The sequence below is a fragment of the Corythoichthys intestinalis genome, chromosome 17, assembly GCF_030265065.1.
Source record: "Corythoichthys intestinalis isolate RoL2023-P3 chromosome 17, ASM3026506v1, whole genome shotgun sequence".
Lineage (NCBI taxonomy): Eukaryota > Metazoa > Chordata > Actinopteri > Syngnathiformes > Syngnathidae > Corythoichthys > Corythoichthys intestinalis.
The window spans coordinates 19175560-19199607 of record NC_080411.1 but is presented as its reverse complement, the minus strand read 5'-3'; the positions used below and the strand labels follow the sequence as shown (position 1 = coordinate 19199607).

At 39.3% G+C, this 24048-nt stretch overlaps 2 protein-coding genes across 2 annotated transcripts in view; both read right to left on the bottom strand.

The window, feature by feature from the left end:
* The window catches only part of LOC130905444 (dihydropyrimidinase-related protein 2), a 44335-nt gene extending 34746 nt beyond the window's left edge, over positions 1-9589 (bottom strand). The window contains exon 1 of the mRNA XM_057818858.1: positions 2185-9589. Within this exon, the coding sequence (XP_057674841.1) occupies positions 2185-2457 (273 nt within the window). The 5' untranslated portion in view covers positions 2458-9589. The remainder of the gene's footprint in view (positions 1-2184) is intronic.
* A 145-nt stretch (positions 9590-9734) lies between these two features.
* Positions 9735-23674, bottom strand: LOC130905445 (BCL2/adenovirus E1B 19 kDa protein-interacting protein 3-like). The gene is made up of 6 exons (XM_057818861.1): positions 23375-23674; positions 18943-19174; positions 16031-16109; positions 15699-15799; positions 11321-11470; positions 9735-11117 (listed from the first exon to the last, which is right to left on the bottom strand). The coding sequence occupies exons 1-6, from the start codon at positions 23427-23429 to the stop codon at positions 11069-11071; spliced, it is 666 nt and encodes a 221-aa protein (XP_057674844.1). The 5' UTR covers positions 23430-23674; the 3' UTR covers positions 9735-11068.
* Positions 23675-24048: the final 374 nt, after the last annotated feature.

Here is a 24048-nt window from a genome sequence, read left to right as displayed (position 1 = left end):
CAGCCCTCCCACTGATTCAGCGGGTGAGTTGTATTTTTTCCCTGCACTTAACACGACGGGGCTAAAAACAAATGCTATTTTATATTTGCTGTATTTTTCTGCCGCACATTGCCGGTGTTCTGACAAAGTTGGCATGCGCGTAACGTTAAAAAGGACCGCGAAAGCAGCGATTCCTAAGTACACACTACAAACTTTCTTTAAAGAAAGGAATATTAACTTACGTTTGCCATGTTTGGCGCACACAACAACTACACGTAGCCCTCTCACTTAACGACTTCGCCGTGTCGTTAAGCGTTAATTTACGCCATTTCCATGTTGCACATGTATGATTGTGATGTAAATAGTTTTTTGGCACCATTGGATAACATTGAGAGTCCAACTGAATATAAAAGAGGGACACCGGTCCGTGAAAAAAAAGACCCAAATCACACCGGTCCGTGGTGCAAAAAAGGTTGGGGACCCCTGCTCTAATCCCATTCATATTTGTGTCGGTTGGCAGAGCGAAACCGATGATAGCACATTAAATGATAATTATTCTATACATTACTTTATTTTGCGGTCACGGTGTATCAGCTTCACAAAAAGAAATGCATAACAAACCATTTGGTGATTCTGTTGCCGCCGGTGTTTCATCATTGTGATTGCTCCCCTCAATGATCCTTTCATTAGGCTGCATTGGCTTTCGTTTGGGCTCAAATTGATAACCCAAAACACCAAAGAAAGGTTCATAACTCTCCTCGTCACCATTAGAAGAATGTTCGTTACGTCGGATTCGTCGCTGCAAATAGAAACAAAATTGTCCACCATCGTCGCCGCCATTCAATACTAAGCACTGAGCCGGGTGTTTCCCGAAAGTGACGTCACACACACAATATGCTAGATTTCCGGCATCTCGGGGGCGGGTCCTATTAGCTTGACAATCGACCTAATTTCTATCATTTTCTTGGTGTTGCGATGTGTGTAATATGATATGAATTCAAAAGGCATGCGTTGATGGATAAATGATGGAATATTAGCATTTCCCCAGGTGTTGTCATACCCTTTAAATACTGCAGTAGGACCAGCCTCCAAAAGGAACACTGAAGTCAAGCTAGCCGTCCATCATTTGGATCATTGTTTGCATTATGTGCATTACGGTAAGGTAACGCGGTGGCTTCAGAGTGCAAGTCTTTTTATTAAAAAAACAACAACAACAAAATGGGGAGCTATCCAACTTTTATATGACAATACTTTATTTTGAGTTTACGGGTCTCTATCCATTAGGTTCATATTCGTAAGAAACGTAGCCCTGACTGTTGCTCGATTGCGTAGGTATAATTTTACTAAAAAAAAAAAAAAGACAAATAATTTATTCAGTTATTACTTTACATATAAAGGTTTTTTTTAACCAGTCTTGGAGACGTGAACAGAGGTCTGAAAATGTGGTTTACACAGTTGAATGAGATGCAATACAATATCAAATATTCTGACATTGTCAGGATCGTAGGTTTTGACCCAGAGCGAGGAATTGAGAAGCATTTACAGTACAGTTTTTAAGGGGTGTCCTACTACTGTAGCACACTGAATTGTATTTTCTAAATGAATTTTCACTGATTTTTTTGACTATTTGAGACAAGAACAAAGTAATTCAACTCTGTATTGGCCTCAGTGTGCATAATGAACCGTTCAGTATGCCATTGATGATCATGAAGAGTATATAGCTCATGTGTAGCTAAAGCTTCCAGTCAATATGCAACATGATACCTGAGCTCAACACCACTACTCAAAGCTTTTAACGGAATCCTGAGTGCTTAAAACCAACATAAAGAATGCATTGGATGGTTGGTGATACACAATAAATTAGCAGCAGCAAAAAAAAGTTGATACATTTTCCCACTAATGTGCCACATCCTCTTGAGCCTCTCCCCCGAGTCTAAAATAATATAATGAGTTGTAGGCATGCATGCGTTGTCAGATAAATGCAATGTAATGCTAGCTCAATGAAAATGATGTAAGCAGCCACTCCCTCCAGCAGCTCTGCATGCTTCCATCCTCTCGTTTTCATCACAAGGCTTTCTGGGAAATTGAGTCTGGGTAAGTTGTCTTGTGTCTAGTGAACCCATGTTGAACAATGTTATATTAAATATGATGCAAGTGTTCAGTTCAGAGCGAGAATGAGAACAACTTTATTAGGGGGAAAAATACCTTTCCATCATCCAGGTTCTGCAGAGCTTCCTTCCCTGTACTCTCCCTGATCTCCACCTTCTTGGGCTGGGAGATGTCGCTTTGCCGGTCAATGACTCGACTGTCTCGCTTGCCTCTACACGCAGAGAGCGCATCGAAGTCCAAAGTCTTGCTGTCGAAGGAACCTTCCACTGGGCAGAACATGCCACAAAACTGCTGTCTCGGCCTGGCGGGGCTGTCGGAGCCCATGTTCTTGAATAAGCCACCTGCTGGCATTTCCCCGGTGGTCGACATGCTTTGCAGGCGGTGTTGCAGCTGCACAGGCGAAAGAAAGAAAGAAAAAAAGCTTCTTCTTTATCTCAGCTCTGCTCTCTTGCACGGCCACCGCCTTGACAGGAATTCAGTAGCAGGTGGTGGCAGCGTGACGGAAGCAGACAAAATAAATACAATGCAGCACAAAAGCAGTCCACTTTAGTGAAAATGCCTAAAATTAATGGAAAACGAGAACATGTAATAGCGATTGGACTTTTATTACTAAGCTTGTAGCATGCGACCACTATGTGACAAGTCCGCCTATGTGAGGGACACACCGGGAGCAGAGCCTATCAAAATAAAAGCAAGAGAGGATTACCTGTAAACATTAAAGATGTCAAAATTAAAGTAGGCACCAAGAGCACAATCGTTCTCTCTTCGAAAAATTACAACTGAAGTGAGGCACGTGGTGTCACAACTTATTTTTTAGATAATAAGTGACAGCGATGTCATATTGGATATGGCCGTACTTCTTGTATGAAGGGTGTTTCCGGTGGAAGTTATGCTGTTAATAACCTTGGAGAGTTCCCTGAAGTCACGCCCAATACAAGAAAAAAGGGACGCTGTCCTTTCAGCACCTTTTTGTCTGTCTGTCCTTCCATCAAGACCATTAGAGTTGGGTTTACAAAATCTGGATCTGATGTCTTACAATGTAGACACCGGTTTGACATAGATCATTCCATAAACCATTCATCCATTATCCTCATTGGAAAAATAAATCTTTTGTTCCACCCAAAAATATGGCTTACTTCCGAAACTAATCGAAAAACTGACTTAATTCATGCAAGGATGTCAGATTTATGTAACACAATCTCAATCTTTATCAAAGTGTTCAATTTGCCCCAAAGATAAGGAGTAAGGTTTATGATGTTTATTATTTTTGGCATGCCCATCCCGGTATGCAGTTATTTATTTTCAAATTATATGACTTCCTGGGCTCCAGTGCACCCAGTTTGTGAACTTTTGAGGTGTTTTTTTGTTTTTTTAAGGATACTGCTCATTGTGGTTGTGGTTATTCCACGACTGCTCATTGTGGTTGTGGTTATTCCACGACAATGGGATTCATTTCCTTTTCAGTCTTTGATTCCATGTTATCAAGCTCATCTAAAGCCTTCGTAAATATTTGAAAACTGAGTTAAAGAGTTGACAAAGTGGCTTACACAGAATTCTTTGTCTCTTTTAAGATCAAATCAGAACAAAATACACATGGTTTGAGTTTCAAAAAAGCACTTGTGAGCTGGCAGTGTGTTTCAACAACAGCGTTAACTTTCTCCAAATTTTTACATCCCCACCTTATTCATTTTTAGGACTTTGTTTGGAATTGTGACAATCAGTTTTGTGTTGAACAAAAAATGCAACCCAAAGGAGATTTGGAGAAGGTTGAGAAATAGTGCAAAACTACCGTAGAGTTCATTATGTATTGACATGACACGTTCCCCATTCATTGCATCACGCCTTCCTGAAGGGGGCCGTCCAACACTCACATGCAGCGATCGAACGCCAGATTTAGGTTGAAAAAGTACGAAAGCTGTACTGCATACAAACAGGAAGGATTGTCTCAGGAGTGATTTGGTCGAGGATTCAAGGTAATTATCATATTTTTCGTACCATGCATGCATTTTAAAAAGTTGTTACAAAAATAAATAAATAAATGGGAGAAATTAGCAGCTACAGCACTGGCATTATACTTCGCAATATTTTCGTAAAATAACTGCTAACTGCCCGTTTTTTTTTTCGAATCGAGACCGTTTTACGTCCACGTCTATAAAGAATGCAGGGATTTAAGCATTTATTCACAAGAATTTTCAACGGAAAAAGCTCTTTGTTGTACTAAGGGGGCCGCCACAGTGACTTAAAGACTAGCAGGACATTCAGCATATTTACAGAAAATAAATGCTAACTGCCCGATTTTTTTTTTTTTTTTTTTTTTTTTTTTTGCTTTTAACCAAGAATCGAGACTACTTTACATCCATATCTATAAAGAATTCAGGGATTTAAGCATTTATTCACAAAAATTTTCAATGGAAAAAGCTGTGTTTACATAGGGCGGCCGCTAATTTACTTACTAACAAGCATTATAGTTTGCAATATTTACGTAAAATACATGCTAACGTCACGTTTTTTTTGTTGTTGTTGCTTTTAATCAAGAATCAAGACTGTTTTTCGTCCTTATCTATAAAGAATACAGGGATTTAAGCATTTATTCACAAGAATTTTCAACGGAAAAAGCTCTGTGTTTCCACTCTGTCATCTTTGATGGAGGTAATAATAATAATAATAATAATACATTTTATTTGAAGGTGCCTTTCTGGCACTCAAGGTCGCCGTACAATCATTTAAAACATTTAAACATATTAAAAAGTGAGAAAATGAAAATATAGAATGTTTAAGGAAATTCAAAATACTAAAAGCGATATAAGGGCAGTTAAAAAGACCAGAACTTAGTGATTATGGTGGAAAGACTAGTCTAAACAGGTGAGTTTTGAGTTTTGATTGAAAAAGGGGGAGGGAATCTGTGTTCCTGAGGTCGGGTGGGAGTGAATTCCAAAGCCGGTGGTGCTGAGGCGAGCGGGCGGGACAGACAGTTGTATGGAGGAGGAGGATCTAAGGGCACAGGAGGGCGTAGTAACATGAATGAGATCGGACAGGTATGGAGGGGCGAGGTTATGGATGGCCTTGAATGTGAGGAGAACTTTGGACTGTATCCGAAAGTGGACGGGGAGCCAGTAAAGCTGTTGGAGGACTAGAGTGATGTGGTGGATGGATGGGGTACGGGTTATGATGCGGGCAGCTGAATTCTGGACCAGTTGGATTTTATGGAGAGTTTTATGAGGGAGGCCGAAGAGGAGAGTTGCAGTAGTCCAGGCGGGAAGTGACAAGGCTGTGAACCAGAATTGCTGGAGAATGTGGGGTGAGGGAAGGGCAGAGGCGATTAATGGTGCGTAGGTGAAAGTGGGCAATCCGGGTAATGTTATTGATGTGCGATTGAAAAGAAAGTGTGTTGTCGAGGATTACTCCTAGGCTCTTGACTTGGGGGGGAGGGTGAAACAGAGGAGTTGTCAACGGTAAGGGATATGTTATGGTTATTTGAGATGGTGAATTTAGAGCCAACGAGGGGCACCTCAGTTTTATTACTGTTAAGTTTTAGGAAATTGTCGGTAAACCAGATTTTTGTTTCAGTGATACAGTCATTCAGAGATGAGGGCGGGAGAGAGGAGGAGGGTTCAGAAGTGGAGTTGGGTGTCATCGGCATAGCAGTGAAAGTGGATGTTGAATTTACGAAAAATATTGCCAAGGGGAAGTATGTATATGATAAAGTAGGCCCCCTATGAATCGGCCCCGAGCCTTGTGTGCCTTCAATACATAATGAAGTCTATGAAAACTATAATGAAGTAAAAGGCACAGATGATGATTAATTCAAAGAGTTCTTATTTACAGCAATTAACTGGCTTTGAATGTTTGGCAATGTTGTCAACGTTGGTTGAAGGTACGGTGTGTGTCTGCTGCACGCACCACAAGCAAGCGTCAGCTGACTGACAAATGTAATTCAGGATTTTAAGGAGTGCTGCTTCCACAAGTGCAAAAAATAATTATTACTATTTATATAAAAATGCAATTTGGGCTTCACGCTGTAGTAAATTTGCCAAGTTTCTGCAAAACAAATCTACTCACTTTAAACAGACAAAAATTCAACTGCAGAAGTGACTCTGGAATACATTTCAGCATGTCAGCACAGTTTCCATAACAACGTGTTGGGCACTTAATGGTTGCGTTTATGCTTTCTCTCTCAGAGGGCTGGGAGTGCACCACTGTATGTGCGGGGGTGTTAATCAGACCAGCAAGAGAGACACAAAAAGTCTGAAGGTCATTCAACAGGTTTAGAAAAATGAAAATAAAGGTTGACTCACTCAGAAAGAGACAATGCTCTAAAGATACAAATCTGTGTAAAGCACAAAATAGGACACACATGTGCATAGTTGGAGGGGAATGTTGGATCATTATGTTGGATCATTAGTGAGGGAATTTGGCAGCATGCCTGATAAACATTTGACCAGGGTAAAGGGGAGTGTGCTCTCTGAAGAGGAAGTGCACAGTTCCCACATCTATGAACAGATGTATACCAAACGTTGAGTGGAGCTGATCCTATAGTACCTTGTGTAAACCTATAACTTTTTATATCAGAGCTGCTCAGTTGAGTTTAGGCTGCAATTCATCAAACTGAAAAAACAAGTGTGCCGTTGTATTCAGGAGGGGAAGGAATCCTAACATACAAAAATATTGTAATCAAACAATCAGCATGACGGCAATACCTTTAAAGGAGAATGTGAAGGCTTTAAACAGACTGCATTGCTTCTGTGTTCACACTTAAGTACGTTGTATATGGTTGCCCCTGGCTGTCCTTCACCACTTGTTTGCTGTCTGTATTAGCTCTTTGCTATCTATCATGTTTGGCAGTTACCCAAAATACAGGGTAAGCGTTTTTAACAATGTGGCTATAATTATGCTTATATCATTTCAGTTTAATATGAAGAAAAAGTCTTTTTTGACACTTATAGACTGCTTTTGTACATTTGTCAACTACCTGAAAACCTTTTAAACAAGAAAATATGCTATATTCTAAGGGTTGAACCGTTCCCTAATATTATGACGACGGCGGATGTGAAGTAAACAGATGTGCACGCTGAACACTGAACATAATTTACATTCTGAATACAGCACAGCTATAAGAAACTAGAGTATGTGACTTTTATATATGTAGGATCCATTATTGTTGCAGCCTGTCAACTAAAGAAGGAGGGTAATAAGATTTTCAAGGGTGAAAGCTAGATGTGAGTGGGCAAAATTTGTGAAATACTTTGGAATTACTCTGTATTTTGAATAGTATTGGAACCTGTGCAAGTTAAATCATACATATCTATGAGGTTGACATTGGAATAAATAAATATAACATTCTCTTCACAAAAGCAAGACACATGGCTGGCCAACACCCACGGTAACCCATGGTAACACCATCAGCTGCAGTGGGAGGAGCTGTGGGGGTCTATAATCACCGTGATCGGATTGGTCAATTTCAGATGTGCTGACAGTGAGGGAGGAGGAGATAGGTTGCGAGTGATACCTGTGGGCTATAAATCACTCAGGTCAACTATTGAATTAAACAGCACTGCAAGATTGCCACATAATGTTGAAATTGGTTAATCACAACAAGGGCGTAGGTTTGCATAGGGACATAACAATACCAACTTATCACAACAAGGGCGTAGGTTTGCATAGGGACATAACAATACCAACTTTTCAGGATGCTCAAATTATCCCGACCAACTTTTAGGCAACCTTATTTGAATTGTATAATGATTTCAGTTATATAGGTCATTTAGATTGTCTTCCTATATGTTGTCAGGATAGAATTGATCCTACCATTATTAAGTGAATTACAGTACTTTCATTATGTTCAGACTTACACTGACCCCTTTTCACTCACTGAATGTGCCAGTCCATTTCTTCCCCTCAAACGCACGTTTGATTGGCTGATGACTTGAACCCCCCCCCCCACACACACACACACATCCATACAACATACCGCATCCCTCGCCCCATTCAAAGACGAGGGATATTAGAAGGTTTTTTTTCCTGCCAGCAGCAGCCACTGTAAGTAATGTAAAAAGACGTCAATGTTGTGGAGGTGGGGAACACTTCACTAATATTGATATTGCTACAGTGCTTCAAGTCGATTTTACTCACTGAGATTTCTTGAAATAAGAAAAACAGCTAGCTGAAAATAAGCTTAAGATTTATTTTAAGCAAAAAGTTTGCATATTTAAGCTTAAAAGAAAAACTTGGTTGTCAGAAATGTTCTCAATTCAAGAATACTGTTCAAAACAGTATTTGAAAGAATTTTTTTCTTGATTTGGGTTAAAAATGATCAACTTTTAGATGTATGGGCTCAATACAAACAAATAGTAATATTTACTTAAAGTGGAAGAATCTGACACATTAATCTTTTAATTAGCCTTTAACACTAAAAAAAAAAAAAAAATGGAGAAAATTATTTGACTAGATGTAACAAAAATTATCAGATTAAAATGCTATAAATTTGCAGTGTGAAAGTTAGTATAGGTCAAAACAGATTTATTTTGCATTAATCATTTAGCCTCTCAATTAATTAGCTTCATATTGGTGAGAAATGTAGCCCTGACCACCATTCACAAAATATGTTTGGTCTTATTAATGTCCCGTCCCCAGCAAAAAGTGTACATGCAAGTTATGCTATTATATCGTCCCTACCAATATTAAGACCAAATCTACGCCCTTGATCACAATCAATTTTGCAGTAGTTTAACATATACAACAATGAGCAAAATCAGCAACTCTTATTAGAATTTACCATTCATATTGATGACCGCCACATGTACGATTGCATATCGTGTATATTTTTGGAGAAAGCGTTACTGTTAAGTAGTTATTGAGTCTAGAGCCTAGAGTTAAGGAACCGATAAGCAAGTCTGCACTGTTGTTAGGGTGTTACATTCTAAATAAGGTTCTTCAATACATTTAGCCTGATGATCAAATTGTTTCTTTTACTGTACTTTGGGACAACTAGGCCTGTCCGTGCATCATAAGTAAACAAAATTCTTGATATTTATATGCCTTAACAGTGAGAGCATGACTTGGCAACATGTATAACTTGTGGCAGCAAGTAGAATATTCACCACTGGAGAGCAGTGTTAATGAGAGTTCATGAGAAAAGGGAGGAGTGGAGGAAACAGAGGAGGAAAGGCATCCATTGACTGACTAAAAATGTCAGCAATGCGGGGTCACACAACGTGTAAAGGGTAAGTTCAATGCCAGAAATGAAGTTTACAAAGTTTACACTGTGTACTTGCAAGGGAAAAAAATAGCCCAAGCACCTTGCCAGTTCCTTTATCCTCTCAAAGTGGTCAGACCATGTATTTGTTGTGACTATAGCAAAACAGGAATTCTGAACTTGTGAGATGTGGGACTTGGGTCTCAGCTATGCTGGAGCAAGCACACACAAAGCTGTGGATTTGACTGGAGTCCAAAACAACAGTTGTGGACTGTGACAGCTGCCAAAGGGTGACACAGTTTGCTGAACACAAGACGAGGGAGAAAACAACACAAGATCCTGCCACAAGTTTTAGGAGTGGTCCTTAAAGAGCAGTGCAATGAATGTTCAAATCTCCACTCTCTCTCTTTCCAATGGTTTTGAAACTTAATATAAAATAATGCATCCCAAGATGTAAATTAGTCATTCAGGTTTTTTTTTTATTAATGACAAGATGTTTATCATTTGTTGAATTGATAGGAGAAGAAAAATGAAGCAAATGTATTACAAGATTTAGCCCACCTAAGTGTGAGAGTGCTCTCCAGGTTGCTTCTCACATCTGGACCAGTTAAACGCAAATTTTTAGTTTGGAACATGTCCAACTTGATTCATGCATTGTGCATTCACAATCAAATATATTAAAAAAAGGGAGGCATAATGAGCCTTTTGACTGCTACACATAAAACAGGAGCAGAAGTAGTAAAAACTAAAAAGCAGAGTAGTTAGGATAAACGTATTCTGGTGATAGCTAAAGCAAAATCACCACTCTGCTAATTGTTCATTTTTTTCATGTTGTTGCTAAGAGTACTGAAGAAATGAAAGATTTGTTAAACGAAGGAATACTTTTACCCTTCATATGTGCCTTCAAAGTGAGTCATCCAAGTCCTCTAAAATAACATTTTGTCTACACTGCATTCCCATATATGACAGATTTGGCATTTAGATAATGGGTCAAAGGTCAGTACTAACAATGACCCAAGTCTACTCCCATTCAACTTTAGAAGATAGCACTTAAAGCTCGGTGCTGTTGAATACGGTCAGTCATGAGTCAGCAATCAAACAGAGTAGAGCATCGTTGTGCGAAATAATGTTGCCACCATGTAAATTAGATACAAGTTTAAAAAATTAAGGAAATACTGCCAACGATCAGCAAGGCTTTTGGTGCTTTTTGTCAAAATTACAAATAACACTAATTCGTTTCTAACAAAATATCCATACCTTAGACAATTTCACCCACGTATTTTGTTGCCAATTATTTTCAGGTAACTTCAAATTGACGTAAAAGGAAAAAAAAAAAGTCAAACAGCAAAGGGCTGTGTAGCGTTCAAGACCTCATTAGCACTTATGATATGTTGAATACAAAGATGTTCAACTGAAAGAATAATCACACGCAGTCTGAATCTTTCTGGACCCCGACCTTAAAAATACTGTCAGCACACTTGCCCACACCCTGTTTTCCATTTACCCACCCATTTTGACATCTAAAACAAGCCTATGGAAATAGCTTTGCACTCTTTGAAAAGCTTCTTACAAATGAGTGGCTATGAGGGGGTTATCTAGTGTCAAAAAGCCAGTCAAAAAAGAGATAAGGTAAGGCTGAGGATGCATTTCTTCTGAGAACATGTCATATCTCAGCAAGGGGGAGGGAGGAAAGGGCAAGCAGGGGAGAAGAAGGAGAAACTCTTTAAATGACAGCAACACTTTCTCTGGCTCCAGGCTACTTCTCAGGCACTTTTCTTCAGTTTCGCGTTAGAAGGAGCTGGTGGGGGGTGTGGTCAACCTCTTCCCGATGTACACTCTGTTGAGAAGATGGACAGACACAATTCATATGTCAAAATGCAGCCAAGGATAGGAATGAAGGCAAAAATGATGGGCTCCAGGAAAGACAACTGACATGGCTTAGCAGTGCCCCCTCCTGGAGTGCATTGGCACTTTAGAAAACGTAAGAAGATTTAAGTTGATAAAACTCGAGTGCTCTGGTAATGATTTGGGGTTTCTTACCCAAGGCCAAGGGCGAGGATGTGTGAAATCAGCAGCGATGGGATGAAGACTTTGAGGAACTCCGCAGAGAAGAAGCCTCCTTTCTTCATGGCACCAGTCTTCCTCATGCTTAGCGTCACGGAGCGTCGAGGGTGACAAAAATGAAACTCCCTGGTGATAGAGAGGGATGTCAAGTTACAATTCAATCATTCGTTCATTTTACAAGCCGCTAATCCTCACAAGGGTCGCGGGGATGCTGGAGCCTATTCCAGCTAACTATGGGCAGTAGGCGGGGTACACCCCTAATTGGTCACCAACCAATCGCAGGGCACAAGGAGACGAACAACCATTCACGCACACACTCACACCTATGGACAATTTAGTGTTCAATCAGTCTACCATGCATGTTTTTGGGATGTGGGAGGAACTGGAGTTCCCCGGGAAAGCCCACACAAGCATGGGGAGAACATGCAAACTCCACACAAGAAGGCCAGAGCAAAGAGATTGAACCCTTGACAAACCCAACAAAATTGCATTGAAGTTTTACATTCACTGTCATTTACGGCAATAGATGTCTAACCGATTCATACAGATATCTGGCATTGAATGTTGGTGTTACTCATGGAAATACACTCCGATTTCTATCATCGTCACTCGTCAGTGTTTATTTATCCAGTGAGAAATCTGTGTGTTCGGTGTGTTGTGTTGCTGACTATTAAAGTTGCGTCAAATTGTTCTTTGCTGAGGCTGCTGCCACCGCGACCTGGATATGGGAGAAGACAACAAAATTTCCATTTGTGTTAGTTCCACTAACCTGATATTGTAATGTTGCCACGACAGTAAATTATTGGTAAATTATTTTTGAAAAAGAAAAAAAGCACCAAATCTTTTGGGGATTTCAAACTAACATAAAATCCTACTTTTGTGCTAAGATTTTTAAGACTTTCGAAAAATTGGTTTTAAGACATTTTAATGTCATCTATGCCTTTTTTTCTTTTTTCTTTTTTTTTTTTAAATAATGGATTCATTTCTTATTCAGACTTTTCAACGATCCGCAGAAAACCTGACATGTGCATCTTCTCCAACAATATGCCAAACTGTCATGTTTGTATTCCAACAAATTCACCATATTCTTAACCTGTGCCAATTAACTTATACACGTCATCAGTATCTTGAATACAAAGTCTCCTGTATGATTTTTTGCAGTTTTGGCAGATAGCGAACAATTTTTCACACTGTTTCTTGCCACTCTATGTTGGTGTTTGCTATCAAACTTTACAATAATAAGAAGAGGTGACCCCCTTGCCTGTCAGGGGCCATTAATCAGTCACTCACATAATTTGTTATGCGCAGTTTTTACACCGGATGCACATACTGACGCAAGCCACCCATTTTTATACGGGCGTGCAACCGACAGTGGCTGAGAATTGGTGTACTGATTGGGAATTAGACCCATGCCGTCTGCATGATGGCCAGTGGCATGTACAACTTAAAAAAAAAAAAGAATAAGACTTAGAATTAGATATTGTGCATTGAAAACACAACAGATTATTTCCTTATCAATGCCCACATTCTTAATGCTAACACATGATGCAAAATGCTACTAGGTTTGGCATTTTAAGTTACTATAGAAATTTGGGCATAAACGGCGAAGCAACAAATATAAACAGACAATATAACAGTGCTTACATGCATATGGCAGAAAACACAAACAAGACTGAAAAAGCAGTTTCTGCTCTTGCACTCCTCTTTAAAAGAAACTACTGTATTTTAAGCCAAAACAACTGTTGTGTTTGATAAAAACAATATGTCTATATGCTGCCATAGCAGATTCATGGCGCATTAGCCCCTGAACTATTTTTAATTTCACCGTTTTACCCTGGCAACCCCCGTTTACAGACGTCGCGCAACCGTTTTTGTTTCAACCCAGCCATGTAAACAAGTAATTAAAATTTATTATTCAAAATGCCTGTCATTTTAAGCTTAGAATCATTAACTGATGTCTAATATTTTATTTAAAAAAAAACAACTTTAAAAAAATTATTAACTCGCATATTTTAAACTTTTAAACAAATTACGTCACAATGAAAAAATGGCGTCTGTAAAAAAGTCACTGATATCTACCACCAGGGGTCGCGTTAACCGAATATTTTCCGTCTTTGACCGTTTTTTTTAAATGATGACGGAAAAAACTGAAGTCCATCTGTCATTTTGACAGGTTGCAATTCACACCCCAGACCACAGGGTGGCGAGTGAGCATATTAATTAGCTATTTTCTCTTGATACATGACGTCGTTGGCCTTACTCGGAAAAATGTCAAGGCAACGGAGTGTCCGAAGTTTCTTCAAAAAGCCCCAAAACGACGATGGTGTTGATAAAAGAGGTGAAAAAAGAGCACGCAATTCAAGTCCATGCGCACCAGGAGGAAGGTGTGAGACTGCCTTCAGGCCACAGCAGGTGAACTGTTAATTTCATTGTTCCATATGTAGCCTACCTACTGGGGCCACAGTCAGCTGTTTTTGTCACTGCGGAGAAAAAGTTACATATTCATCTGCTTGATGTGTGATGGCACAGTGTAGATTCTCTGTTAAGCTTGTTCGGACAGAATATTAATTAAAAATGAATGAAAACTAAATACTATTGAAAATGTCATTATTATCATTTTAAAAATTTAAGTGACGGGTAAAAATAGATTATGACCGGATTTTTATGACGCTGTCAGTCAAAATGACAGACAACGAAAAAGTCTAGCGCAACCTCTGTCTACCACATAACAATCGCAAAATTGTATTTTTTATTGTTACTGTCGCATTTTCCCCGATATGTTAGATAGCCTCTCTGACCAACCTGGAGGCGTCTCTGACCAACGTGATTCAAAGCCAGAATCGGGAAGTCATGAAAGAATTACAGCTGATGCGCACTGAAAACGAGAAGCTCAAGCAAGTGGTTGAGGAGAAGGAGGCATGCATCAAAAGGTTGGAAATTCTGGCTGATGATCTCGACCAAGGAAGACGCGCAAATGATCTCATCATCTCTGGATTACAACTGACGCCCAGATCATATGCCGAGGCCGCTGGCCCACCTGTGGCTCAACAGGCAATTGACAAGCTGCAAGAATTTGGAATAAAGGTGGACCCGCAGGACATCCGTCACTGCTTTCTGCTCCCAACGTGACGTTGGCGGACCACAAGAGCAATGTTGCCCTGCTTGACCAGCGCCACCGCCTGAAAGGAACGAAGATTTTTCTGAATGACAACTTGACTCGCTGAAATGCCCAAATAGCGAAAAAAGCACGTCAGCTCAAAAAAGAGGGGAAAATTGCCAGCACCTGGGTCTCTGATTGCAAAATCCTTGTCAAGTCGCAAGACATGAAGATAAGAGTCGTGAGAAGCCTGGAAGAGCTGACCTCAATGACTTTTGAACGATATGTGAAAAACAAAAAAAAACAAAAAAAGAAGATGATAACTGGACTGTAACACAAATATGCTGTCCGTGCGTCCCTGGCTGTTGGGGGACGGGTATCGATAAGCATTTGCTTTTCCCGTCTTTCCTTTGTCATCGTCTTTTTTTCGGGCAAATTCCACACTCTGAAACTGTCGATGATTATGATGATGACAATGACAATAAATTCATTCATAAATAATCGATCCAAACAAAGAAAAATTGGGGGGGAAAAAAGTTTTAAAAGGGTGAATATGTGAAAAAGAACATTTCGACCACTCCTTGATGTCTGATTACCATGTTTCACCCATAAAATCCCCCCAAAATCCAGCTGTGGCCATTCACAGCTGTGTCTTGACACTCAGTGATACATGCGCCATGGAGTTTTTGGATCGAAACAAGGTAAGTACGCGATAATATCTTGTTAAAGTCATTGCGTCTGTAATTCTGCTCTCGCGTGCTCTCACCTCCAGATAGGGTTTTGCGGTTTAAATTAGGAAAAAAAAAAAAAAAAAAAAATGCCCTCCTGTCCAAATTTTTTCTTCCCCCAGAAATTTGAGATTTTAAGCTTTCCAATGATGTATCACACACACATGCATATAGGACAATTTTGAAATTTGGGCAAATTGGGGGTCTCAGAGCAGAACTTCAAGTCACTTGAGTGCTTTCCGCCATATATTCTTTATCCTCAGTAAAAGCACAACCATCCTAGTGCATCTTGGTAGGTTGGTTAGAAGCATGTTCATGGACTAAATTGAACTCACAAGATACCACTATTTTTAGTTTATGCGAGTCAGAGTCTCATACAGCTGGGTTATTTTAGTATCAGAGTGTCACATCAACTTTATTCCTACAATGACTAACCACTTTCTCAGTACAAACAAGCAGGTGCTGCATGTTTGTGTGTATGTGCGTGCATGTGCCGTGGTGTGTGTGTGTCTACAAAGTTCATACTCACTTAGGAGGAATGTTTTCCGGTCGACTAGACCAGTCAGCAACCCAATCAGCGTCCTTCATCAAGATGTCTATGTCCCTCTCTTTGTCCAAGACATCTTCTGTCTAAAGACACAAACACTAGGTAATCATCAATAAAGCACACAAATATAACACAAAAGCTGCTTGTCAACCTGATGCGTTTGAGAAAATTGTTTGTAGTCCTTGATAAAGAATGAAAATGCTTCTCATGTGTGTTTGTTCAAACTTTGATTCTCATGAAGATGAAGGTCAGAGGGTTGAGGTTGTCATGTTAAAATCTAAAAAGTATTTTTGAGGCCCAACTAGAGTGCTTACTTGACTGTCTCTTCTGCTGCTCAAATCCACATCGAAGATGATCTGCCCTTCATCTTGTGGAGTATGGGGCCGGGGAGGGCTGCAAGGGAGAAAATACTAGTTAAACATTTTCAACAAGAAGACCCCTAAGCATAGGCAGAGTTTGACTTTTGGGGCAGGGGGGGCACAACATGTTGATGACCCTGAAACGCAGTGTCAGCAATAAAATTAACTTACAAGAATATTTATAATAATAAGTTGACAATGAGCGTTTCTTGTTTCCCATCATTCTTAAACAGAATTCTAAATCAGGCTGCTTTGGCAATACTTTTCGCCAAGATCGTCAACCATTGAATATGGTACGACCGCCGGTGTCTTGCCAATATAGTTAACTGTCAAGTTCAAAAATATCAAAAATAGATCCTTAGGTAGACATTTGTAAAATTACCCAGAAATAAGGAGAGAAGACACCCAGTTTTCTTGGCCAAGGAGAGCAAAAAGTGACTAGGGACAGTCACCAAAATTGATCTAAAGAAAAAAACTCCTCCTTGGTATTTTATTTTGGGGTTTGTCCTAAAAATTGGATGTCGCCCTGAGGGAGGGGAGAGCAAGCTGGAGACACCCATGTGGTTTTCGATTGGATATGTGTGTGCATGTAGGTGGAACTAAGTAAATACACTTGTGTAAGCAAGGGCTCATGTAAACAATCATGTAAACAGTCAAAACAATCATGTAAACAGTCAAAATGACCCAGACACTTCAGTTATGTAACGCTGCGGCCATGGAAGATGTCCTCGGATGGAAAATTGTCCTCGAAGGTCTAGACGAAAGTCCAGACGCCAGGTGCTGAAGATGCCTCGGAAGGTCTAGTTACGCAATGATGTGGCCATGAAGCAAGGCAGTTGTCATCCCGACCCTCTTTTACTCTTTGTAACACTTAAGCATTATACTACAACCTGGTATAGCAAGCAAGAATCATTTACTGGTTATATTAGTAAGAAAAATATGGCAATATGTATTATTTATGGTATATATGAGCACAAGCAAATATTCAATCAATCAATCAAGCAAATATTTAATCCATCAAACCTCGATAATTACCTCAACATTAACCCAGTCAAAAAATGTATCCCCTGGGCGGAGTCATATGGAGGTAGATTTGTGTCTTTATTATTTAATCAAAAAAAAAGTTGCTTCAATAAAAAAAAAAGTTGCTTCAATAAAAATATATAGTTTCAATAAAAATCCAAAAAAATGTGTTTCAATGCAAAACTAAATTTGGAAGTAAAAAAAATGCATGTGAAAGCCATTTTTCTTTGATCTTTTTTTTTTTTTTTTTTTTTTGATTGAAGCAACTTTTTTGATTGAAGTAATTTTGATTTGTGTTTGGGCCACATTTTGGCTAGGACGTTTTTGTCTTTATTATTCAATCAATAAATAAGTTGCTTCAAAAAATGTATATTTTCAAAATGAAAAATCACTTCAATCAAAAAAGAAAAATTTCAATCATAGAAAACGTTTCTGAATGCGAAAAAATACTTGAGATTGAAAATTTTGCATTTTTCATTGAAAAAGTTTTATTTGATTGAAGCAATCCTTTTTGTGTTTGGGCCATATTATGGGTAGGACATTTGTGTCTAAATCATTCAATCCCAAAAATGTTGCTTCAATCCAAAAAATATATATATTTTCAATCAAAGAAAAAAATAATTTTACAAATAAAATTGCCCTCCCCTAATTCTATTTTATTTTTTTGAAAATTATATGTAAAGCAAATGACCTTTAATGTGCTAGGTACATGATCTGTTTGAAAAATAATTTTGACCCATAATAAAAATATTTTTTTCCCACCATTTCATTCATTTTTGTTGCAGCTTTATTGCTTTACAACTTATGAAAATCAATTTCATGCAATGACACTTTTCGGCCATCGAGAAGGGGGGGGTCCCCTGGCCCCCCCTTAAAATACGCTTATGCCCCTAAGGATCCCTGAGATCTGTCATTGTGCCTGATGGGAAAGTCCAAAGTCATATAATGCAAAATATTTTGTTGCATGGCTGTTTAAAGGTTTGGAAAATATTCCATGGCCTCGTTACAAATGTTTTTTTCCTGATTGTTTTGCATGAAAGAGAATGAGAAACAATATCATATTGTCAATATGGCCTCAGTAAAAATGAAATGTGAGACAAATCTGCCAGCTACTCAGAGCAGACAGGTGGCCTGGTATGTGACAAACATGACAGTGCAAACAGTACTCAATTACTCCAACCCCAGGTCACCATAGCAATTGATAAATAGGCCTTCAGGTTCCTCAACCGTGTTACTGCTTAGGCTCTGATCGGACTTGAACACATCTGTGGCTCAGGTCACTGACTGTGCTGTGCTGCTCTAGTAATTACTGTATTCCTATATTTCCCAGGCTAATCACAAGAAGAACAATGATGCATTCATGTAGTGCTTTTAAAAACAAATTCGCTTGGGGATGTTTTTCTTTTTCATCCCATTCATTTCCCAATAAAATAAAATGAATTCATTAGTTTAAGCAAATCTTACAAACCTCTTGCCTAAGGAAATGTAGATGCGAGTGTTCACAGAGGTCATGCACTAGAAATTATCTCATACTCAAGCAGCTGAGGGAAATAAAAAGCTAAATAGTCACAGGCTTAGTTGACCGGATTTTTCTCCGACTGAATAAGGTTTAAAATGGGTAAAAGTGAAAAACAAGCTTTGCAACTTTCAGAATGTTATAAACAAAAGAAGGTTTGGAGTTTTTCAATAAACTTTGCCAAGGGAAAATCTTCGACTGCGTATTCACATTGTGATTTAAGCAAATAAGAAAATGACTTGAACCTAATAAAATAAAAGATTAATCAAAATGTCTTTGTTAAACTGGTGAAAAAGTAATCTGCATTTAGGGCAAATTGTAATCCCACCTGTCACAGGATGAATTGCTACGGCTCGACTCGTGCTGGGCATCCAGCAAGATCTTCTCCATATCGCCATTGTGGATGGAGGATGACGATGGGACGTGCTCCAGTGCCCCCACTATAGCCTCCTCTTCTTCCACCTGGGGAAGGGGCAAGAGCCCTGAGGAAGGGCTAACTGTGGAAGAGGACTGGATTGACCCTGTAGTGCCTCTGTTCATCTCCAACTCAACCCAGGACCCTGGTGGGAGAAACATTCATATGCTGACTGTGTCGCCAAAACAAATGCCATGTATACCACTTATAGTTGAATACATTACATTTTCTCACATTTCGGTAAAACCCCTGAAGTCATTACTATAGCATTATTATACCATTATTACCATTTATAGTTTCAAATTCTCATTGCTCAGTGCTATTGACAGCGATAGATGAACAGTATATTTGAACTTGAGCTGGCAGTCCCAAATTTTTTATCTAGGGAGAAATCTATAAGCATTTCAAAACCACAGTTTGACCGTATTCAGGCCCATTTTGTTAAGATTGACCGTCAATAATACCATACAAAATGTACACAAAAAACTGGTTCTCCGATAGCAGGGAAAAAATGCAAGATCTTTTAATAAGGTATTTCATTGAAGTTGGGCCTAGTAAAGTACAGTATTTTATTTGTGTAACTAACTATGGTAGTACTTGAAGCACTAAGTATTTTTTAGGTTTTACCTTCATGGGTTTGAAACTGCATGAGATCATACAGACAAGTATAGTCATTATTGCCTACTGAAATATGACTTTATTTACCGCTACCCTTAAATGCTTTTTATAACGCAGTATCTATTTCAGGTACTATTTAATATTGATTTAAAGGCAATACAAGTAAACATAATTAAGGTATGGGAAGGAACTACAGTGGGGCAAATAAGTATTTAGTCAACCACCAATTGTGCAAGTTCTCCTACTTGAAAAGATTAGAGAGGCCTGTAATTGTCAAGATGGGTAAACCTCAAACATGAGAGACAGAATGTGGGGGAAAAAAAACAGAAAATCAAATTGTTTGATTTTTAAATAATTCATTTTCAAATTAGAGTGGAAAATAAGTATTTGGTCACCTACAAACAAGCAAGATTTCTGGCTGTCAAAGAGGTGTAACTTCTTCTAACGAGGCTCCACTCGTTACCTGTATTAATGGCACCTGTTTTAACTCATTATCGGTATGAAAGACACCTGTCCACAACTCAGTCAGTCACACTCCAAACTCCACTATTGCCAAGACCAAAGAGATGTCGAAGGACACCAGAGACAAAATTGTAGACCTGCACCAGGCTGGGAAGACTGAATCTGCGATAGGTAAAATGCTTGGTGTAAAGAAATCAACTGTGGGAGCAATTATTAGAAAATGAAGGACATACAAGACCACTGATAATCTCCCTTGATCTCGGGCTCCATGCAAGATCTCACCCCGCGGCGTCAAAATGATAACAAGAACGGTGAGCAAAAATCCCAGAACCACACGGGGGACCTAGTGAATGACCTACAGAGAGCTGGGACAATAACAAAGGCTACTATCAGTAACACAATGCGCCGCCAGGGACTCAAATCCTGCACAGCCAGATGCGATCCCCTGCTAAAGAAAGTACACATCCAGGCCCGTCTGCGGTTCGCTAGAGAGCAATTGGATGATCCAGAAGAGGACCGGGAGAATGTGTTATGGTCAGATGAAACCAAAATAGAACTTTTTGCTAGAAACACAGGTTCTCGTGTTTGGAGGAGAAAGAATACTGAATTGCATCCGAAGAACACCATATCCACTGTGATGCATGGGGGTGGAAACAACATGCTTTGGGGCTGTTTTTCTGCAAAAGGGACCAGGACGATTGATCTGTGTAAAGGAAAGAATGAATGGGGCCATGTATAGAGAGATTTTGGGTGAAAATCTCCTTCCATCAGCAAGGGCATTGAAGATGAGACTTGGCTGGGTCTTTCAGCATGACAATGATCCCAAACACACAGCCAGGGCAACAAAGGAGTGGCTTCGTAAAAAGCATTTAAAGGTCCTGGAGTGGCCTAGCCAGTCTCCAGATCTTAGATAATCTGTGGAGGGAGTTGAAAGTCCGTGTTGCCCAACGACAGCCCCAAAACATCACAGCTCTAGAGGAGATCTGCATGGAGGAATGGGCCAAAATACCAGCAACAGTATGTGAAAAGCTTGTGAAGAGTTACAGAAAACGTTTGGCCTCCGTTATTGCCAACAAAGGGTACATAACAAAGTATTGAGATGAACTTTTGGTATTGACCAAATACGTATTTTCCACCATGATTTACAAATAAATTCTTTAAAAATCAAACAATGTGATTTTCTGTTTTTTTCTCCCACATTCTGTCTCTCATGGTTGAGGTTTACCCATGTTGACAATTACAGGCCATTTTCAAGTGGGAGAACCTGCACAATTAGTGGTTAACTAAATACTTATTTGCCCCACTGTATATATTTGCCTCCCCTGATTAGACCTTTAAAATCTTGCAAAGTAAACAAAAAAAAGATTCTGAGCACTTTCCCTCAGATTGAAAACAAGTGGATGTTACTAATGAGCCTGAGACTGTCAATCAAATGTAGCTGAGGACAACAATAAATTCAGCTGTGTGATGACAAGCAATAAATGCCTTCCTGTGGGTTCTTGGAGCCTTTCTATGTGATATATGACGCTTTGTTTCTGTGTGTGAGTTATGCATGGGCAGGCAGCTGAGCGAGACTAACATTATATTTAAGATGTAGATTACTAGCAGGTCAGTGCATGAAGCAGAAAATACCGATAAATGTTTCCAATATCATCATGATACTTAAACATTCTCACGTACTCCAGAGATCATATGAGCACATAACAGTAAAATAAACAGTTTCCACGCCCACAATACCAGTCATGTAACGTTACGCCCACTGACCCAATGTGTCACCCGTCCCTCCCACAAAGACTTAGCACTCACTCTCATCCTGATTACAGAGTTGACTATGAGCAAAGCTCCTGTTGACAGAGCATTGTGTCTGCTCTGTGGTCAGTGGTTAGGGGCCACGTTACCATGGTGCCAACATTTGGGAACATTCTGGCTTCATACCCATTATCCGCTGTTGGATGGATTAAGAGACAACTGACACAAAGTAACCTTTTCATTTTACTCATGCTAAGGATCCCACACAACAGATAAGTGCTGTGGGATTTGGCATTGAAGAGCATATTGCAATAGATAAAATTGTTTATGACCTGGTGTGAGCTTCAGGAAAGTCCAAAAATAGCCTACTAGCTCAGATAACACACATACACCATGTCACCCTATCTTGCTGATAACCTGATGTTCACTACTTTAAAGCTTTGTCTCAGTGTGAATGGCGACAGTCCAGTATGTCTCAAGCATTTACGGTTTATCTAAAATGACACATGAACGTTATGGGTGCTGTATTAAACTCATGGCCAAGTAAAGTGTCCATTAAGTGCGCTCACCAGCAGCAACAAGGTTTTAATCGAGCCTCTTAAATAATAATGTTGTGAAAAATATTATAGTTATACACATCAATAAGACCAATTTGTCCCTTACGAATTAATAGAGATGAGCAGTGTCAAAAAGACACGCGGTTCTTTTAATCAGCCCCCAAAAACAAACAACAACAAAAACTGTTCACTGAAGGGAGGTTGAAATATTCGAACCCAATGCCCACTTACTAATGTCCGAACCCTCTGTCATGACCCTTGTCAATGTTGCTTTAAATAGCATGCCACGTCATGTCTCTCCATAGTGATGGAGAAACAAATCACACACCGCTATTGCATTATAAGCAGTTAATCTATTTAATAAACGTCCCTTTGTTCCCATCGGCCTGGTGTTTACGTTTATTACAGACTGAGATCAACTTGTCTTGTTTAGCCAACATAAACGTAAAGTAAAAACGACTTCATTTTCTAAAAACATTTATCATTTTTACATTTTTCAAGTTTATTAAAATGTTAATATCACAAACCAATAATATAGCGGCAGCAACATACCCACATAAGTAACGCGATAGTTCGGAATCTTCCCTGAAATGGTTACGGAATACTCTGACCCAAATTTGACAAGATTTTGGCGTATTCGCTCTCGCCCTGTTGACAAACTTATTCCCGCCTCTACACCACCGCGTGAGTTGGTAACTCGCTCACAGGCCTGTCACTCAAAACGATCTAAACAACAATTGGTCCGTATGCTGTCAATAAACACACTGAACATGGCGCTCTTCTGTCCACCTCCTTAAATGTAGCTTCGCTTTGGTAAAAAAATATAGACGAACCTGCAAATCAATTTTCAATAAGTGTTAATTAAATTAAATCATACATAATGTACAGTCCTGTGCTCCTGTTATTTCTGCGTTTAGAGAAAACACGGTTAAAAGCTGAAAATGCACCTGGCTACTTACCGTTTAGCCCCGAATCTCCGTTGTTGTCTGTAGCAGTGTTACTAGTGTCGGACATCGTTGAACCTGGTAACAACCAGTGCGGGTTGTATTAAACGACTTTTACTTCATACATTCAGACGAGTGGCAAAGCAACTGTATCCCCTCGCCGTCAGATGTTTTTGTTTAGAGGGGCTACCAAAGCTAAGACTGTACAGGAGGACAGCGATGTGCTGCTGAGGCGGTAGCCGCCGCGAGGCTAACAAAACAGATCCTCTCGGAGCTGGCTGATGACGTAAGACAGTCTAATTATAAAACGTTTGGAATGTATTCGTTCACTAATTAACAGACCTAGTATCAGCGTTATTTATGTATTTTGTAAATAATATAAATGTAAAAACATTTTTACTACCGAGTTTTATCTCGGCGACCATACTAACCGTGCGTGCACTCACGTACACAAACAGGCACTTCAACAGTCAGCTGATTCCAAAGATAAACGTTCATATGTTGACTCGCCTCCTATAGAACAGCAAACTTTATATAGTTACATCTGGTCAATTTACATCGATTCTCTGTTGTTTGGCTACATTAAATGTATTCACATTTAATATTATTCGCATCAAGTAATTGTTCAATTTATTATGGATTGAATAAACCATTTGTAAAGTTCTGCAAATACATTCAACATATTTATC